Source organism: Myxocyprinus asiaticus, chromosome 38 (genome assembly GCF_019703515.2).
Source record: "Myxocyprinus asiaticus isolate MX2 ecotype Aquarium Trade chromosome 38, UBuf_Myxa_2, whole genome shotgun sequence".
NCBI classification, from domain to species: Eukaryota; Metazoa; Chordata; class Actinopteri; order Cypriniformes; family Catostomidae; genus Myxocyprinus; species Myxocyprinus asiaticus.
The window spans coordinates 16125655-16140514 of NC_059381.1; the positions used below are offsets into that span (position 1 = coordinate 16125655).

The window sequence follows — 14860 nt, forward strand, 5'->3', positions numbered from 1 at the left end:
GGACCTGATTGGCCCAAGTGACATTGCTTGGCGGCCAAAGTTTATATTTATAAATTATATATACTGTGTGTATATATATACTGGCAGCCAAAAGTTTGTACATAATATATAATAATGTACAGATTTAGCTGTTTAGGAAGGAAATTGGTACTTTAATTCACCAAAGTGGCATTCAACTGATCAAAAAGTATAGTCAGGACATTACTGATGTAAAAAAACAGCACCATCACTATTTGAAAAAAGTCATTTTTGATCAAATCTAGACAGGCCCCATTTCCAGCATCCATCACCCCAACATCTTATCCTTGAGTAATCATGTTAAATTGCTAATTTGGTACTAGAAAATCACTTGCCATTATATCAAACACAGTTGAAAGCTATTTGGTTCGTTAAATGTAGCTTAACATTGTCTTTGCGTTTGTTTTTGAGTTGCCACAGTATGCAGTAGACTGGCATGTCTTAAGGTCAATATTAGGTAAAAAATGGTAAAAAACAAAAAGCTTTCTCTAGAAAATCGTCAGTCAATCATTGTTTTGAAGAATGAAGGCTATACAATGCTTGAAATTGGCAAAAAAAACTTAAGATTTCATACAAAGGTGAACACTACAGTCTTCAAATACAAAGGACAACTGGCTCTAACAAGGACAGAAAGAGATGTGGAAGGCTCAGATGTACAACTAAACAAGAGGATAAATACATCAGAGTCTCTAGTTTGAGAAATAGACGCCTCAATTGTCCTCAGCTGACAGCTTCATTGAATTCTACCCACTCAACACCAGTTTCATGTACAACAGTAAAGAGAACACTCAGGGGTGCAGGCCTTATGGCAAGAATTGCAAAGAAAAAGCCACTTTTGAAACAGAAAAACAAAAAGAAAAGGTTAGAGTGGGCAAAGAAACACAGATATTGGACAACAGATAATTGGAAAAAGTGATATGGATCGTAACCCCATTGAACTTTTGTGAGATCAGCTAGACTGTAAGGTGCGTGAGAAGTGCCCGAAAAGACAGCCACATCTATTGCAAGTGCCTCAGGAAGCATGGGGTGAAATGTCACCTAAGTATCTGGACAAACTGACAACTAGATTGCCAAGGATCTACAATGCTGTCATTGTTGCACGTGGAGGATTTTTTGATGAGAATTCTTTGTAGAAGTTCTGAACATTTTTTTCAAATTGTAATAGTAATTTTTCATGTTATAATGTCCTGACTATACATTGTGATCAGTTGAATGCCACTTTGGTGAATAAAAGTAAGTAAAGTATAAAACTCAGTTTTTCACAGTTTCTGAAATTTAATCATAGAAAACATTCCCTGTCTTAGGTCAGTTAGGATCACTACTTTATTTTCAGAATGTGAAATGTCAGAATAATAGTAGAGAGAATGATTTATTTCAGCTTTTATTTCTTTCAACACATTCCCAGTGGGTCAGAAGTTTACATACACTTTGCAGTATTTGGTATTATTGCTTTTAAATTGTTTAACTTGGGTCAAACATTTTGCTGGAATTTTGGCCCATTCCTCCAGACAGAACTGGTATAACCGAGTCAGGTTTGTAGGCCTCCTTGCTCGCACATGCTTTTTCAATTCTGTCCACAAATTTGCTATCGGATTGAGGTCAAGGCTTTGTGATGACCACTCCCAATACCTTGACTTTGTTGTCCTTAAGCCATTTTGCCACAACTTTGGAGGTATACTTGGGGTCATTGTCCATTTGTAAGACCGAGCTTTAAGTTCCTGGCTGATGTCTTGAGATGTTGCTTCAATATATCCACATAATTTTCCTTCCTCGTGATGCCATCTATTTTGTGAAGTGCACCAGTACCTCCTGGAGCAAATCACCCCCACAACATGATACTTCCACCCCTATGCTTCACGGTTGAGATGGTGATCTTCGGCTTGCAAGCCTCACCCTTTTTCCTCCAAACATAACGATGGCCATTATGGCCAAACAGTTCAATTTTTGTTTCATCAGACCAGAGGTCATTTCACCAAAAATTAAGATCTTTGTCCCCATGGGCACTTGCAAACTGTAGTCTGGCTTTTTTATGTTGGTTTTGGAGCAGTGGCTTCTTCCTTGCTGAGCAGCCTTTCAGGTTATGTCGATATAGGACTCGTTTTACTGTGGATATAGATACCATAGATTCCTCCAGCATCTTCACAAGGTCCTTTGCTGTTGTTCTGGGATTGTTTTGCACTTTTCGCACCAAAATACGTTCATCTCTAGGAGACAGAATGCATCTCCTTCCTGAGCTGTATGATGGCTGCGTGGTCCCATGGTGTTTATACTTGCGTACTATTGTTTGTACAGATGAACGTGGTACCTTAAGGCATTTTGAAATTGCTCCCAAGGATGAACTAGACTTGTGGAGGTCCACAATTTTTTGTCTGAGGTCTTGGCTGATTTCTTTTGATTTTCCCATGATGTCAAGCAAAGAGGCACTGAGTTTGAAGGTAGGCCTTAAAATACATCCACAGGTACACCTCCAATTCAGTACACCTCATATCAGAAGTTAATTGGCTAATTGTCTAAAGGCTTAACATCATTTTCTGGAATTTCCAAAGCTGCTTAAAGGCACAGTTAACTTAGTGTATGTAAACTTCTGACCCACTGGATTTGTGATCTAGTCAGTTAAAAGTGAAACAGTCTGTAAACAATTTTGTGAAAAATTACTTGTGTCATGCACAAAGTAGATGTCCTAAACGACTTGTCAAAACTATAGTTTGCTAATATTAAATCTGTGGAGTGGTTAAAAAATGAGTTTTAATGACTTCAACCTAAGTGTATGTAAACTTCTGACATCAACTGTATATATATTTGTTGTGTATATATATATATATATATATATATATATATATATATATATATATATATATATATATATTGTGGCAGAAATTGTGAAATTTTGGCATTGATTTTGAAAATATAACTGATCATTCAAAAATACTTTCTTTTATTTAAGGATAGTGATCATATGAAGCCATTTATTATCACATAGTTGTTTGGCTCCTTTTTAAATCATAATGACAACAGAAATCACCCAAATGGCCCTGATCAAAAGTTTATGTACCCTTGAATGTTTGGCCTTGTTACAGACACACAAGGTGACACACACAGGTTTAAATGGCAATTAAAGGTTAATTTCCCACACCTGTGGCTTTTTAGATTGCAATTAGTGTCTGTGTATAAATAGTCAATGAGTTTGTTAGCTCTCACGTGGATGCACTGAGCAGGCTAGACACTGAGCCATGGGGAGCAGAAAAGAACTTGCGTAACAAGGTAATGGAACTTTATATAGATGGAAAAGGATATAAAAAGATATCCAAAGCCTCGAAAATGCCAGTCAGTACTGTTCAACCACTTATTAAGAAGTGGAAAATTCGGGGATCTCTTGATACCAAGCCAAGGTCAGGTAGACCAAGAAACTGCCAGAAGAATTGTTCGGGATACAAAGAAAAACCCACAGGTAACCTCAGGAGAAATACAGGCTGCTCTGGAAAAAGACAGTGTGGTTGTTTCAAGGAGCACAATACAACAATACTTGACCAAAAATGAGCTGCATGGTCGAATTGCCAGAAAGAAGCCTTGAGTGCGCCAATGCCACAAAAAAGCCCGGTTACAATATGCCCAACAACACCTTGACATGCCTCACAGCTTCTGGCACACTGTGTTAAAAGTTATTTAAACAAAGTTAAAGAATATATATATATATATATATTCTTTAACTTTGTTTAAATAACTTTTAAAATTATGCATTAACATTTTGAATTATCTTTAAAAAAATTATATATTATCATATTTTATTAACTTTGTACACAAAATGTTTAAACATGACTGAGAGCAACTTGCAGAAAATCACATATTCATTCAGCCACCATGAGTAATTCAGTAAGTTAATTCACTGAAGAATTCGTCAAACTGATTCAAAACGAGAACTCGTGAGCTGGTGAATCATTGTTTTATAAGTTCCGGCTCATAAGAGTCATTTAGTCTTGAATTGGACTAAACCAGTCACCGTGTTTGTTGTTGAGTACATCCAGCGAACACAATAAAAAGGCGAACGCAATAGAAATGCACGCTGTTTTGTTGTTATTTCACGGTGCATGCTTTGTCACATAATAATTAATTATAATTTTTTTTAAATAATTTTTATTTATTTATCACACATTATACATTTGCACATTGTAACGGTGTTGGCTGCTGACAATGACGAAGACGATGATGAGGTGAAGAACCCAAGTGCAGTTTTAATTACAGAACGTGAAATCCAAAAACCCTAACTAAATATAAACATGAACATGGCTTGACTAAGAACTTGACAAAAACTTCTACACTCACATCCAATACTTCACAACTACACAATGGAAAACATGAGGCTTAAATAGAAGACATGGGAGAACATAAACCAATGAACAAACAGAACTCATAACAAGCTAATTAAACAATAACCCAATGAAAACATGACACAAGAACATGGAGGGAAAACAGGAATCACATGACAAGGGAAACAGGAACACATGACATGAACCAGGAACTAGAATTTCAAAATAAAAGACATGAATCAACACAATACACATGACATATCCCCCCCACACCCCCGACACCCCAACACAAACAAAACAATACACATGACATAAATTCAAAGTTCTGTAGGGAGCGGGGGGGGGGGGTGGTGTCTTGAGGCATGGGGCGTGGCGTGGCGAGAAAGTGCGAGGGGCATGGGACCAGGGCAAAGTCAGTGGGGGGTGAAGCCATGAGAGGCTCGAGGGGCGGAGCCATGAAAGGTGGAGCCGTGAGAGGCTCGAGGGGCGGAGCCATGGAATGTGGTGCCCGGAGAGTAGCCTAAGACTCGAAGGGCCAGGGTGGAGCCGATGGCAGGGAGGACCAAGGCGGTGCTGGAGGCTCGGAGGAGCAAGGCGGAACTGAGGGATCGGAAGACTGAGGTGGAGCCGGTGGGACTGAGGACCAAGGTGGAGCCGTAGGGAAGGAGGTCCCCGGTGAAGCTGACAAATCGGAGGGACGAGGCGCAGCCAGAGGATCGGAGAGCCAAAGCGGAGCCAGGTGACCGACAGACCAAGGAGGAGCCGGAGGGACGAGGGACCCCGGCACAGCCGACAGGCTGAAGGACCGTAGTGGAGCCGAGGGACAGCCGAGCTGAGGCAATGTCGAGGGACCGACAGGCCAAGGCGAAGTCCAGGGCTCGGAGGGTCCAGGCGGGATCGGAGGGCCGAAAGTTCCCCTTGCCTGCTCAGGAGAACTAAGGGTGGGTATAAGGGTGGGAACCATCTCCAGGTCCCACTGCTCAGGTGTGGCTGTGACATGGCATGGAGCAGGCTGAGGCGTTGCGGTGACGTGGCGTGGAGCAGGCTGAGGCGTTGCGGTGACGTGGCGTGGAACTCTGGCTCGGCGGGCGGCGGCCATGACGTGGAACTCTGGCTCGGCGGGCGGCGGCCATGACGTGGAACTCTGGCTCGGCGGGCGGCGGCCATGACGTGGAACTCTGGCTCGGCGGGCGGCGGCCATGACGTGGAACTCTGGCTCGGCGGGCGGCGGCCATGACGTGGAACTCTGGCTCGGCATCCGCCTCCCCCACAGTGAACGGGGAACCAATGAACCGTAGGGCGAGGTCGATATATTGAGCCAGGCTGAGGGAACTGTGACCGCCAGGCATCAAAAAAGAAATGGACTCATTCAGACCAAATCTAAAACAGTTTTTGAGGGCAACCTCATTAAAGTCCACCTGGCTGGCTAGACCGCAGAAGTCCTCAACACAGTCCTCCAGGGGACGATTCCCCTGACGTAGGCGCAGAAGTAAAACTGCTGGGTTCATAGTTGGTCAAGTATTCTGTAACGGTGTTGGCTGCTGACAATGATGACAATGACGAAGACGATGATGAGATGAAGAACCCAAGTGCAGTTTTAATTACAGAACGTGAAATCCAAAAACCCTAACTAAATATAAACATGAACATGGCTTGACTAAAAACTTGACTTGACAAAAAACTGTGGCCTGACAAAAACTTCTACACTCACATTCAATACTTAACAACTACACAATGGAAAACATGAGGCTTAAATAGAAGACATGGGAGAACATAAACCAATGAACAAACAGAACTCATAACAAGCTAATTAAACAATAACCCAATGAAAACATGACACAAGAACATGGAGGGAAAACAGGAATCACATGACAAGGGAAACAGGAACACATGACATGAACCAGGAACTAGAATTTCAAAATAAAAGACATGAATCAACACAATACACATGACACACATATACAGTGAAATTCTTTTTTTTTTCACATATCCCAGCTAAGCTGGGGTCAGAGTGCAGGGTCAGAGTGCAGACTGCAATCTCATAACTTGGGTAAAATATAATTTCTTTAGTGACGCTGGTAGATTAGCGGTGGAGCAAAGGAAAATTGGAGCAGGAAAATAGAAAGAAAATAGAAAGCCCACCAGCCATAGTGTGCCCTATTTCACCAGCCACTTTGACCTTTTACCAGCTTATTTGGTTATTCATCACCTCTGAAGCTATAGTGAATTATGATGACACATGACAATTCATTAATGTCGCTGCATGTCATTTGCTAAGTTTGTGTGGTTATGTATTCAGCCACAAATGTTTGGAATTAAGCAATGTTGCATTCACAATGCGTGTAAATGTGAACTGCTCCGTGGAAATCAAGCGAACTAAACTTAGAGCACCTCCTGAGATGGTCTGAAATAATTTGCAGCATTCTCATGGATGACACTGTTCTTGCAGTTGCAAACTACTGTATTTTCAGATGACTGAAGCAGCAGAAACAGTGAGCACTCTGCATGCGCGTGTTCCATGAGAAGCGTTGCGCTTATGGGCAGCAGAGCGCCTCTGAATACCCTGCAAATCAGACACATGCATCACCTGCTTTTCTTTTGTCTGTTCTTCAAAATATAATCAAGTGTGTTTCGTCAAACGCGTGTCTTTGTGTCTGACAGCATTTCTTTTCACATGTCACTCCAATACTTTTTATGAGTCGCCCGCCACAGAACTAACCCACCACTGCGCATAAAATATCAAAATGTTTCGGGTTGGTGGGTTCTAATTTTTAACCCTGAACAAAAGGAAAAACACAGAAATTACTAATTTCATTAACCAGAGGTTACATCACAAATACACAGACAAATAGTTGAAGGGAACAAGCAGTAATATTTACAAGAAAAAGAGAGAACCACTCACTCTTTGGCTGAAGCTTTAGCCTCAATAAACCATTTGAAACTGAACATAAACGCCAAGAAACTGTAACCTGCTTAAAATTAATAATAGTTCAATGGGAAGGAAACAAGGCAACAGTTATTACGTCTAATATTTATCCTTGGACTGTGAAAGAAACTTCACTGTGGAAATCTGTGGCCATGGAGCTTGTGGCACCCACAGACATGTGTGACGTTTGCTGATACGTGTGAATGAAATTCCACTGATAACATAGCGACATGCAACACCACAAATTTAAATGTTTATCTGTTCTGCTGTTGCTAATAAAATAATAGTATGAATACATCTTACCCAAGTTACATGCTAAATCAACGTGAATGTTTTCAAACATTACTTATTTATTTTTTCTGCAAATCATCCCAGAGATGACGTCTTGGCGGGCTGGATCCGGCCCAGGGGCTGTATGTTTGACACCCCTTATTTAAATCCTTTTTTACTATAAATTCTCCTCCATGCCCAGTAGGTGGCAATATGCATGAAGAATGTGATCAGCAAACACAAAAGAAGAATGTGAAAGAGGAGATTGATAGTAAAAAAGGACATAAATATTGTTCTGTTTCTCACCCACACTTATTATCTCGCTAAAGAGAACATGAATTTAACCACTGGAGTCTTATAAATTACTTTCATGCTGCCTTTATGTGCTTTTGGAGCTTCAAAGTATTGGTACCCATATAACATCAGGGTGAGTAAATGATGAGAGAGTTTTCATTTTTGGGCAAACTATTCCTATAATTAATTACTCTTTGCTAGATCTCTTTTGGCTACATTTTAAACCAGTATTTTGAAAAGAAATGCTTTCTGGTCGTTAAAGACTCCATTATATTCACTTGAAGAATGCGGTTTTGTGTTGACATATTTTGCATCAAAAGCAGAAGTTTGAGCGTGCTATAATGAAAGACTCATTCCTTAAAAAAAAAAGCCAATAAGCTTATGCATGTCACAGCCATGAACCTACTTGCGAGTTGGTTACAAGTGGTTTCAGGAGGAGGGACATTCTCATTCTCGAGCATACGATTGGACAAAAATCTGTGTAGTGCAGGATGAGTCATAAATATTTTTGGTCCATTTTCCCAGAAGAGAGAGACTAAATCTGAAAAGCATATATCTGCTAAAAGTTACTTTTGTTCACTTTTATTAGTACACTAGCATATAGGTGGCTTCAAAGCTAACAGACGTGAACTACAAGACACAAAACTACAATTTTGATTTCATGGGGTCTGCAGTAAACATCATTATGTTAATTTAACTTTCTATGTTGAAATTTTCCAGGTCGAACACAGAAAATTCAACCTGTCTGGTAATACAACTTCTTGCGTGTTCGTTGTCAATCGACCCTATGCCCTGGTCTGTTCGGCTGTGGCCTTCTACGTGCCTTTGGTGCTGATGGTTCTTGCCTATCAGCGGATCTACATCACTGCCATGGGCCATGCTCGACGAATTGGCTCACTGCATAGGGCAGGTTCAGCTCCCGCAACATACCCTAACCATGATCAACAAGGCTCCAGTCGCATTAAGAACGAAACCAAGGCAGCTAAGACACTGGCCATCATCATGGGCTGCTTCTGTCTGTGCTGGGCACCCTTCTTTATCACCAATGTGGTGGACCCCTTCATCCATTATACCGTACCCACGCAGATGTGGACAGCTTGGCTCTGGTTGGGCTACATCAACTCGGGCTTGAACCCGTTCCTCTATGCTTTTCTGAACCGAGCTTTTCGGAGAGCCTTCCTCATGATCCTGTGCTGTGGGGATGATCGCTATGCCCAGCAGGACAGCTTTAGTCCAAGCAGACCTTTCTCAGCGTCTGTCAACGGGACCTCCATTAATCTCAGGTACAGTTAGTCCCTCCTGAATACACTGAGCTTTTAGAAATGAGTTCTGAGAGGAAAGAGATGAAAGATAAGCTTGTGTATGAGAACTGCATGTAAGAATATTGTTAAAGATAACTTGATAGAGATTTCTGGTAGGATGCACCACTAGAACATTGCTTTTTTATCTTTGTTGTCTGCCAAAGTCTGTGGAAAGGATTTTTTGGTTTAATGTTTATATGAAGGTTTGTGAAATGAAAGTTCTTAAATTCTACAGAAATGAAAAGCAGCAGGGATGGACAAAAGGGGCAAATTTAATTTATGAGTTGGAATTTAAATTGGCTACCTACGCCACACAGAATGCTGAATTGGAATTAAGGGAAGAGGAGTTTACTGAATTGCAATTAAAAGAAATTGGGTCACACAACAGAGGATTTTCATTTGTCCAAGTCAACAACAAAATGGGCAAGAACAGATAATTTCATAGGTATTCTGTTGAAGTCTTTTTGCACCAAAACCCTCATAATTTAGTAATATATGATCATTTTCCACCCTGTCTCCAGCCCTCTGTCTGAAATGCTTGGTTTCGGCCTAAGCATTTCCTTTAAACTTCATCGTAAACACCCACTGTTATGATTTGCTAACATCGTGCAGCCACTCAAATACACAGCCATATACTGTATATTTGAAACTCGATCGGCAGAAAATGAACAAGCTCCACAAAATAATAAAACTAAATCAGGGTTTACACATAATGCATATCCAACACATTGCATCCGAATATGTTACTCAAGCACAACAGCACCATAAGCTATCAAACAGTCATGACATTTGAAACATTTGTGAGTGTGATTGTTTACTTACGGTATTGTGATCGGGTCTTTTCATTTTGTCATCAGGAACTGTCATATCTTTCAATAACAGCTCCTTTGCAAAGCTTGAATAATTTTGTGACTGGTTCACAAGCAATCCACGCTGATATGAGCTGAAAGCAGAAGTGGAATGTACCAGAACAGACATGTTTTAAAATTTGCGCTTGTACCATTCTTAAAACACAGTGCACATGGCTGGAAACACATCAAAACGAGCAAAGATGTCCATCTAGTGCATGTTCACATAGACCAACAATTGTCCAGGATGCGTCTATATGCGTTTATACTCAAAACATAGCAAGACTTAGAATGGAGGTCTCCTTTTAAGAGTTATAACTTAACATTGCGTCTTTTAAAAGTGGCACGAGATGCATGATAACGGTCAAAGCGGTTTATCTAGTGCATGTTTATGTAGAAAAACATTTAGTATGGTGTCCTGTGTAAGTCCCCTTTTGTATAGATGAATCTCCAATGAGGCCCATCTCTTCGCACTTCTTCACCTGTCTGACTGAGTGACAGTGGGCGGGGCCAAGGGTGTGACATTGTAAAAGTGGGCGTTGATGTCTTGCTGTAGAGGTCCTTGTGATGGACATAATCCACAAATTCCAAATGAGCCGTTTTTGCAGCATGGTTTAAATAAATGTTCTTTTTCTATTGAGGATGAAGTTTTTAGTTCTCAAACTTACAGTAAGCTTTTATCATAGAATGACCTCTTATATGTCAAAAGATCAAGGAAAATTTGATTCCTCACATCATGACCCCTTTAAAGAATATGAATATAGTGTTCCTCCACCATCTATGGTCCATAATATTCAAGTTAATTTATTGGAAATAATGAAGTAAATGAAATATGAATTTCTGTAGGTGGTGTTTCAAACATTGGTTAATTTAATCTCATCTAGTTCAGGAATTGAAATAGAATTTAAAAGGCACTCTAAAATCAATTCTGAATGGCACACAACCCTGATAAGAATCCTACAGAAATAAAAATGTTACTTGCATGTACAGTAATCTTAGATAAAATGTCATGGTTTCAGACTGTTTTAAGTGGGCTCTCACATTACAAAGACAATTACTTCCCCACTGGTTTGCATAAGTGGTACTGAGCGAGATGACATCATTGTGGCTCTTGATCAAAACAAAAAGCACATGGTTGTAACTGGAATTCTCATCACCCCGAAATGTTGTGATTTGCGTAAAAAAATGTTGGGATTTTAAATACACCACAATTGATTCACCCATCTTTTATTTGTGCATTTCTATTAGTTGTGTGTGTTTTTCCACCTCAAGCACATAAGTGATGTTCTGAACTTTTCTGGATTTGTTGTTTCTTCCTAGCAAAGCGCTTGTAGTTCCCTATCTGTCACTCACTTGACATTGTGTTGATGTAGTGACACTAGGGGTCACTCTTGGGAGCCCCAAACACCTCTGCTTTTTTGAAAAAAGGCCAATGAGAATTGGCGAGTGGAATTTGCGTGCCACTCCCTCAGACATACGGGTATAAAAGGAGCTGGTATGCAACCACTCATTCAGATTTTCTCTTAGGAGCCGAGCGGTTGTATTCAGTGCACTGAATTCAGTTCCCTCCAAAGACGCACCTCAAAATGCTGGATTTACGGCGCATTTCAGCAGCTTCACCCCCTCTGCACCCGTGGAGTTTAGAGAAAGCCCCTGGGCACTTCAGCAGAGCAAAAATAAGAGAGTATATTCTAAAAGAGTATATTTTCATTCACAAAAAGATCAGCACACGCGGAATGTCTTTTTAAAGATGCCTCATTGTGAGAACATGACCATGGCAACGTTGCGGTCGCGGCTTGCTTTCGTGAGAAAGCAAGTCACCCCAGCGGCTCCCCACACCGGTCCTTCTACCTACGTGTTTGAGGCCGTGTCGGTTAGCACTGGGGGCGATTTGGGAACATCAATGGGACCACCTCCGCCGGGTATCCCCCCACGGACCTCCCATTCCCCAGCACGCTTGCTTGCCATGATTGGGCTCTCGCACGAGACCGCCGGCTCGTCTCAGCACGAGTTCGACTTCTCGTTTGGAGCTCTGGAAGACGATGAGTTATTGAGCGCAGCATCGGAGAGCAGGCTCGTCCAGTCTGACGCAGAGGCTTCGGCTGGGCTTCCTCCTTCGGGAACGGTCACCCAGTCTCATGCCGATGCAGAAATGATGGACATGCTTTCCAGGGCGGCCGCGAGCGTTGGGCCCCTCCACTCTCCCCTGAACCCTTGCGGCTTGAAAACTGGTTCGCTGGCTCAGGGTGCCACCCACGGCCACGCCCCGCCCCAGTCCCTTTCTTTCCGGAAGTGCATGAGGAGCTGACAGGATCATGGGAGGCACCTTTTACTGCCCGTTCCCGGTCTTTCAGCTCCCCTGCTCTCACTACCCTCGATGGTGGAGCGACCAGGGGGTATTCGGTGATCCCCCAGGTGGATAAGGCACTCGCGGTGCACTTGTGTCCGCAGAGCACCGCCACCTGGCATGGGTGCCCGAAGCTCCTGTCCAGGGCCCATAGGTTTACATCATCCCTGACGATTGTGGCCTGCAGTGCCGCTGGACAACCCGCCTCCGCCCTGCATGCCATGACTCTCTTGCAAGTACACCAAGCCAAGATGCTAAAAGAACTGCACAAGTGTAGTTCTGACCCGGGATTGATGCAGGAACTGCGCTCGGTGACCGATCTCGCTCTCCGGGCGTCGAAGCCTCAACTTGGTCGAGATGGGAGGGCGGACAAGGTACGGTTCCTTGATAACCCCATTTCCCAGGTTGGCCTGTTTGGCGACGCCGTCGAGGACTTTGCCCAGCAGTTCTCGGTGGTGAACTGAAGAGTTCATATGGCATCCTCAGCGGCGGCCACACAGCTTGGGTTGATGCATATGAGACCACTTCAGCACTGGCTTCAGACTCGAATCCCGAGATGGGCATGGCGCCGCGGGACACATCGCGTGGCCATCACGCTGATCTGTTGCCACCTCTTCAGTCCTTGGGTCCTTGTCCCCTCGCGTCTTCACGAAGGTTGCAGAGGCAGCACTTGCCGAGGAAGGGAAGTGGGCATCCGCATCCTCAACTATCTCGATGACTGGCTAATCCTAGCTCACTCTCGAGAGTTGCTGTGCGCACACAGGGACCTCATGCTCCGGCACCTCAGCCGACTGGGGCTTTGGGTCAATATCGTGTGGCCATCACGCCGATCTGTCGCCACCTCTTCAGCCCTTGGACCGACCTTGCATTTCTACAGGCAGGGGTTCCCCTAAAGCGTCGTGGTTGCAATGTGCCTTCAAGACGGGCTGGGGCGCCGTATGCAACGGGCACATAGCCGCCGGCTCCTGGACTGGCCCGCAGCTGCGTTGGCACATCAACTGCCTAGAATTGTTGGCAGTACTGCTCGCCCTGCGGAGGTTCTGGCCGTTGATCCGGATGGACAACACAGCGACGGTAGCGTACATCAACCATCAAGGCGGTCTACGCTCCTGTTGCATGTCACAATTCACCTGCTGTCTCCTCCTCTGGAGTCAGCAGCGCCTCAAGTCGCTACGAGCCACTCACATCCCGGCGACCTCAACACCGCAGCGGACACGTGTCACGTCAGGTTACCCTCAGGGAGAGTGGAGACTCCACCCTCAGGTGGTCCAGCTGATTTGGAGTCAGTTCGGTTGAGCACAGGTAGACCCGTTTGCTTCCCGGGAATCCTCCCACTGCCCACTTCCGTACGCCCTGACCGAGGCACCCCTCAGTATAGATGTGCTGGCACACAGCTGACCCCCTGGACTATGCAAATATGCGTTTCCCCCAGTGAGCCTACTTGCACAGACCCTGTGCAAGGTCAGGGAGGATGAGGAGCAGGTCATCCTTGTAGCAACCTACTGGCCTACCCATACATGGTTCTCGGATCTCACACTCCTCGTGACAGTCCCCTCCTGGTGAATTCCCCTGAGGAAGGACCTTCTTTCTCAGGGATGGGGCACCATCTGGCACCTGCGACCAGACCTCTGGAAACTCCACGTCTGGCCCCTGGACGGGACGTGGAAGACCTAAGTGGTAGATACGATCACTCAGGCTACGGCGCCCTCTACGAGGCGCCTGTATGCCTTTAAGTGATGTCTGTTCGCTAAGTGGTGTTCTTCCCGACGCGAAGACCCCCAGAGATGCGTAGTCGGATCGGTGCTTTCCTTCCTGCAGGAGAGGCTGGAGGGCCAGCTGTCCCCCTCCACCCTGAAGGTGAATGTAGCTGCTATTTCGGCTCATCATGATGCAGTAGATGGTAAGTACTTGGGAAGCACGACTTGATCATCAGGTTTCTGAGAGGCGCTAGGAGGTTGAATCCCTCCAGACTGCACCTCGTCCCCTCATGGGACCTCTCTGTAGTCCTTTGGGGTCTACAGGGAGCTCCCTTTGAGCCCTTGGAGTCAGCTGAGCTTAAGGCACTCTCTTTGAAGACTGCCCTCCTGACTGCGCTCACTTCCATCAAAAGGGTAGGGGACCTGCAGGCATTCTCTGTCAGCGAATCGTGCCTGGATTTCAGTCCGGGTTACTCTCACGTGATCCTGTGACCCCGACCGAGCTATGTGCCCAAGGTTCCCACAACCCCTTTTAGGGATCAGGTGGTGAACCTGCAAGCGCTGCCTCAGGAGGAGTCAGACCCAGCCTTGGCATTGCTGTGTCCAGTGCAAGCTTTACGCATCTATTTGGATCGCACGCAGAGCCTTAGAAGCTCTGAGCAGCTCTTTTGTCTGCTTTGGTGGACAGCGGAAAGGAAGTGCTGTCTCCAAACAGAGGATCGCCCACTGGGTCATTGAAGCCATCGCAATTGCATATTAGGCTCAGGACGTGCCACCCCCTGCGGGGTTACGAGCCCACTCTACCAGGAGTGTGGCGGCCTCCTGGGCCCTGGCCAGTGGCGCCTCTTTGGCAGA

At 44.4% G+C, this 14860-nt stretch overlaps 1 protein-coding gene across 1 annotated transcript in view; it reads left to right on the forward strand.

The window, feature by feature from the left end:
• LOC127428808 (5-hydroxytryptamine receptor 4-like) overlaps positions 1 to 14860 on the forward strand; it is a 66465-nt gene that overhangs the window by 10919 nt on the left and 40686 nt on the right. The window contains exon 7 of the mRNA XM_051677416.1: positions 8533 to 9095. Within this exon, the coding sequence (XP_051533376.1) occupies positions 8533 to 9095 (563 nt within the window). The remainder of the gene's footprint in view (positions 1 to 8532; positions 9096 to 14860) is intronic.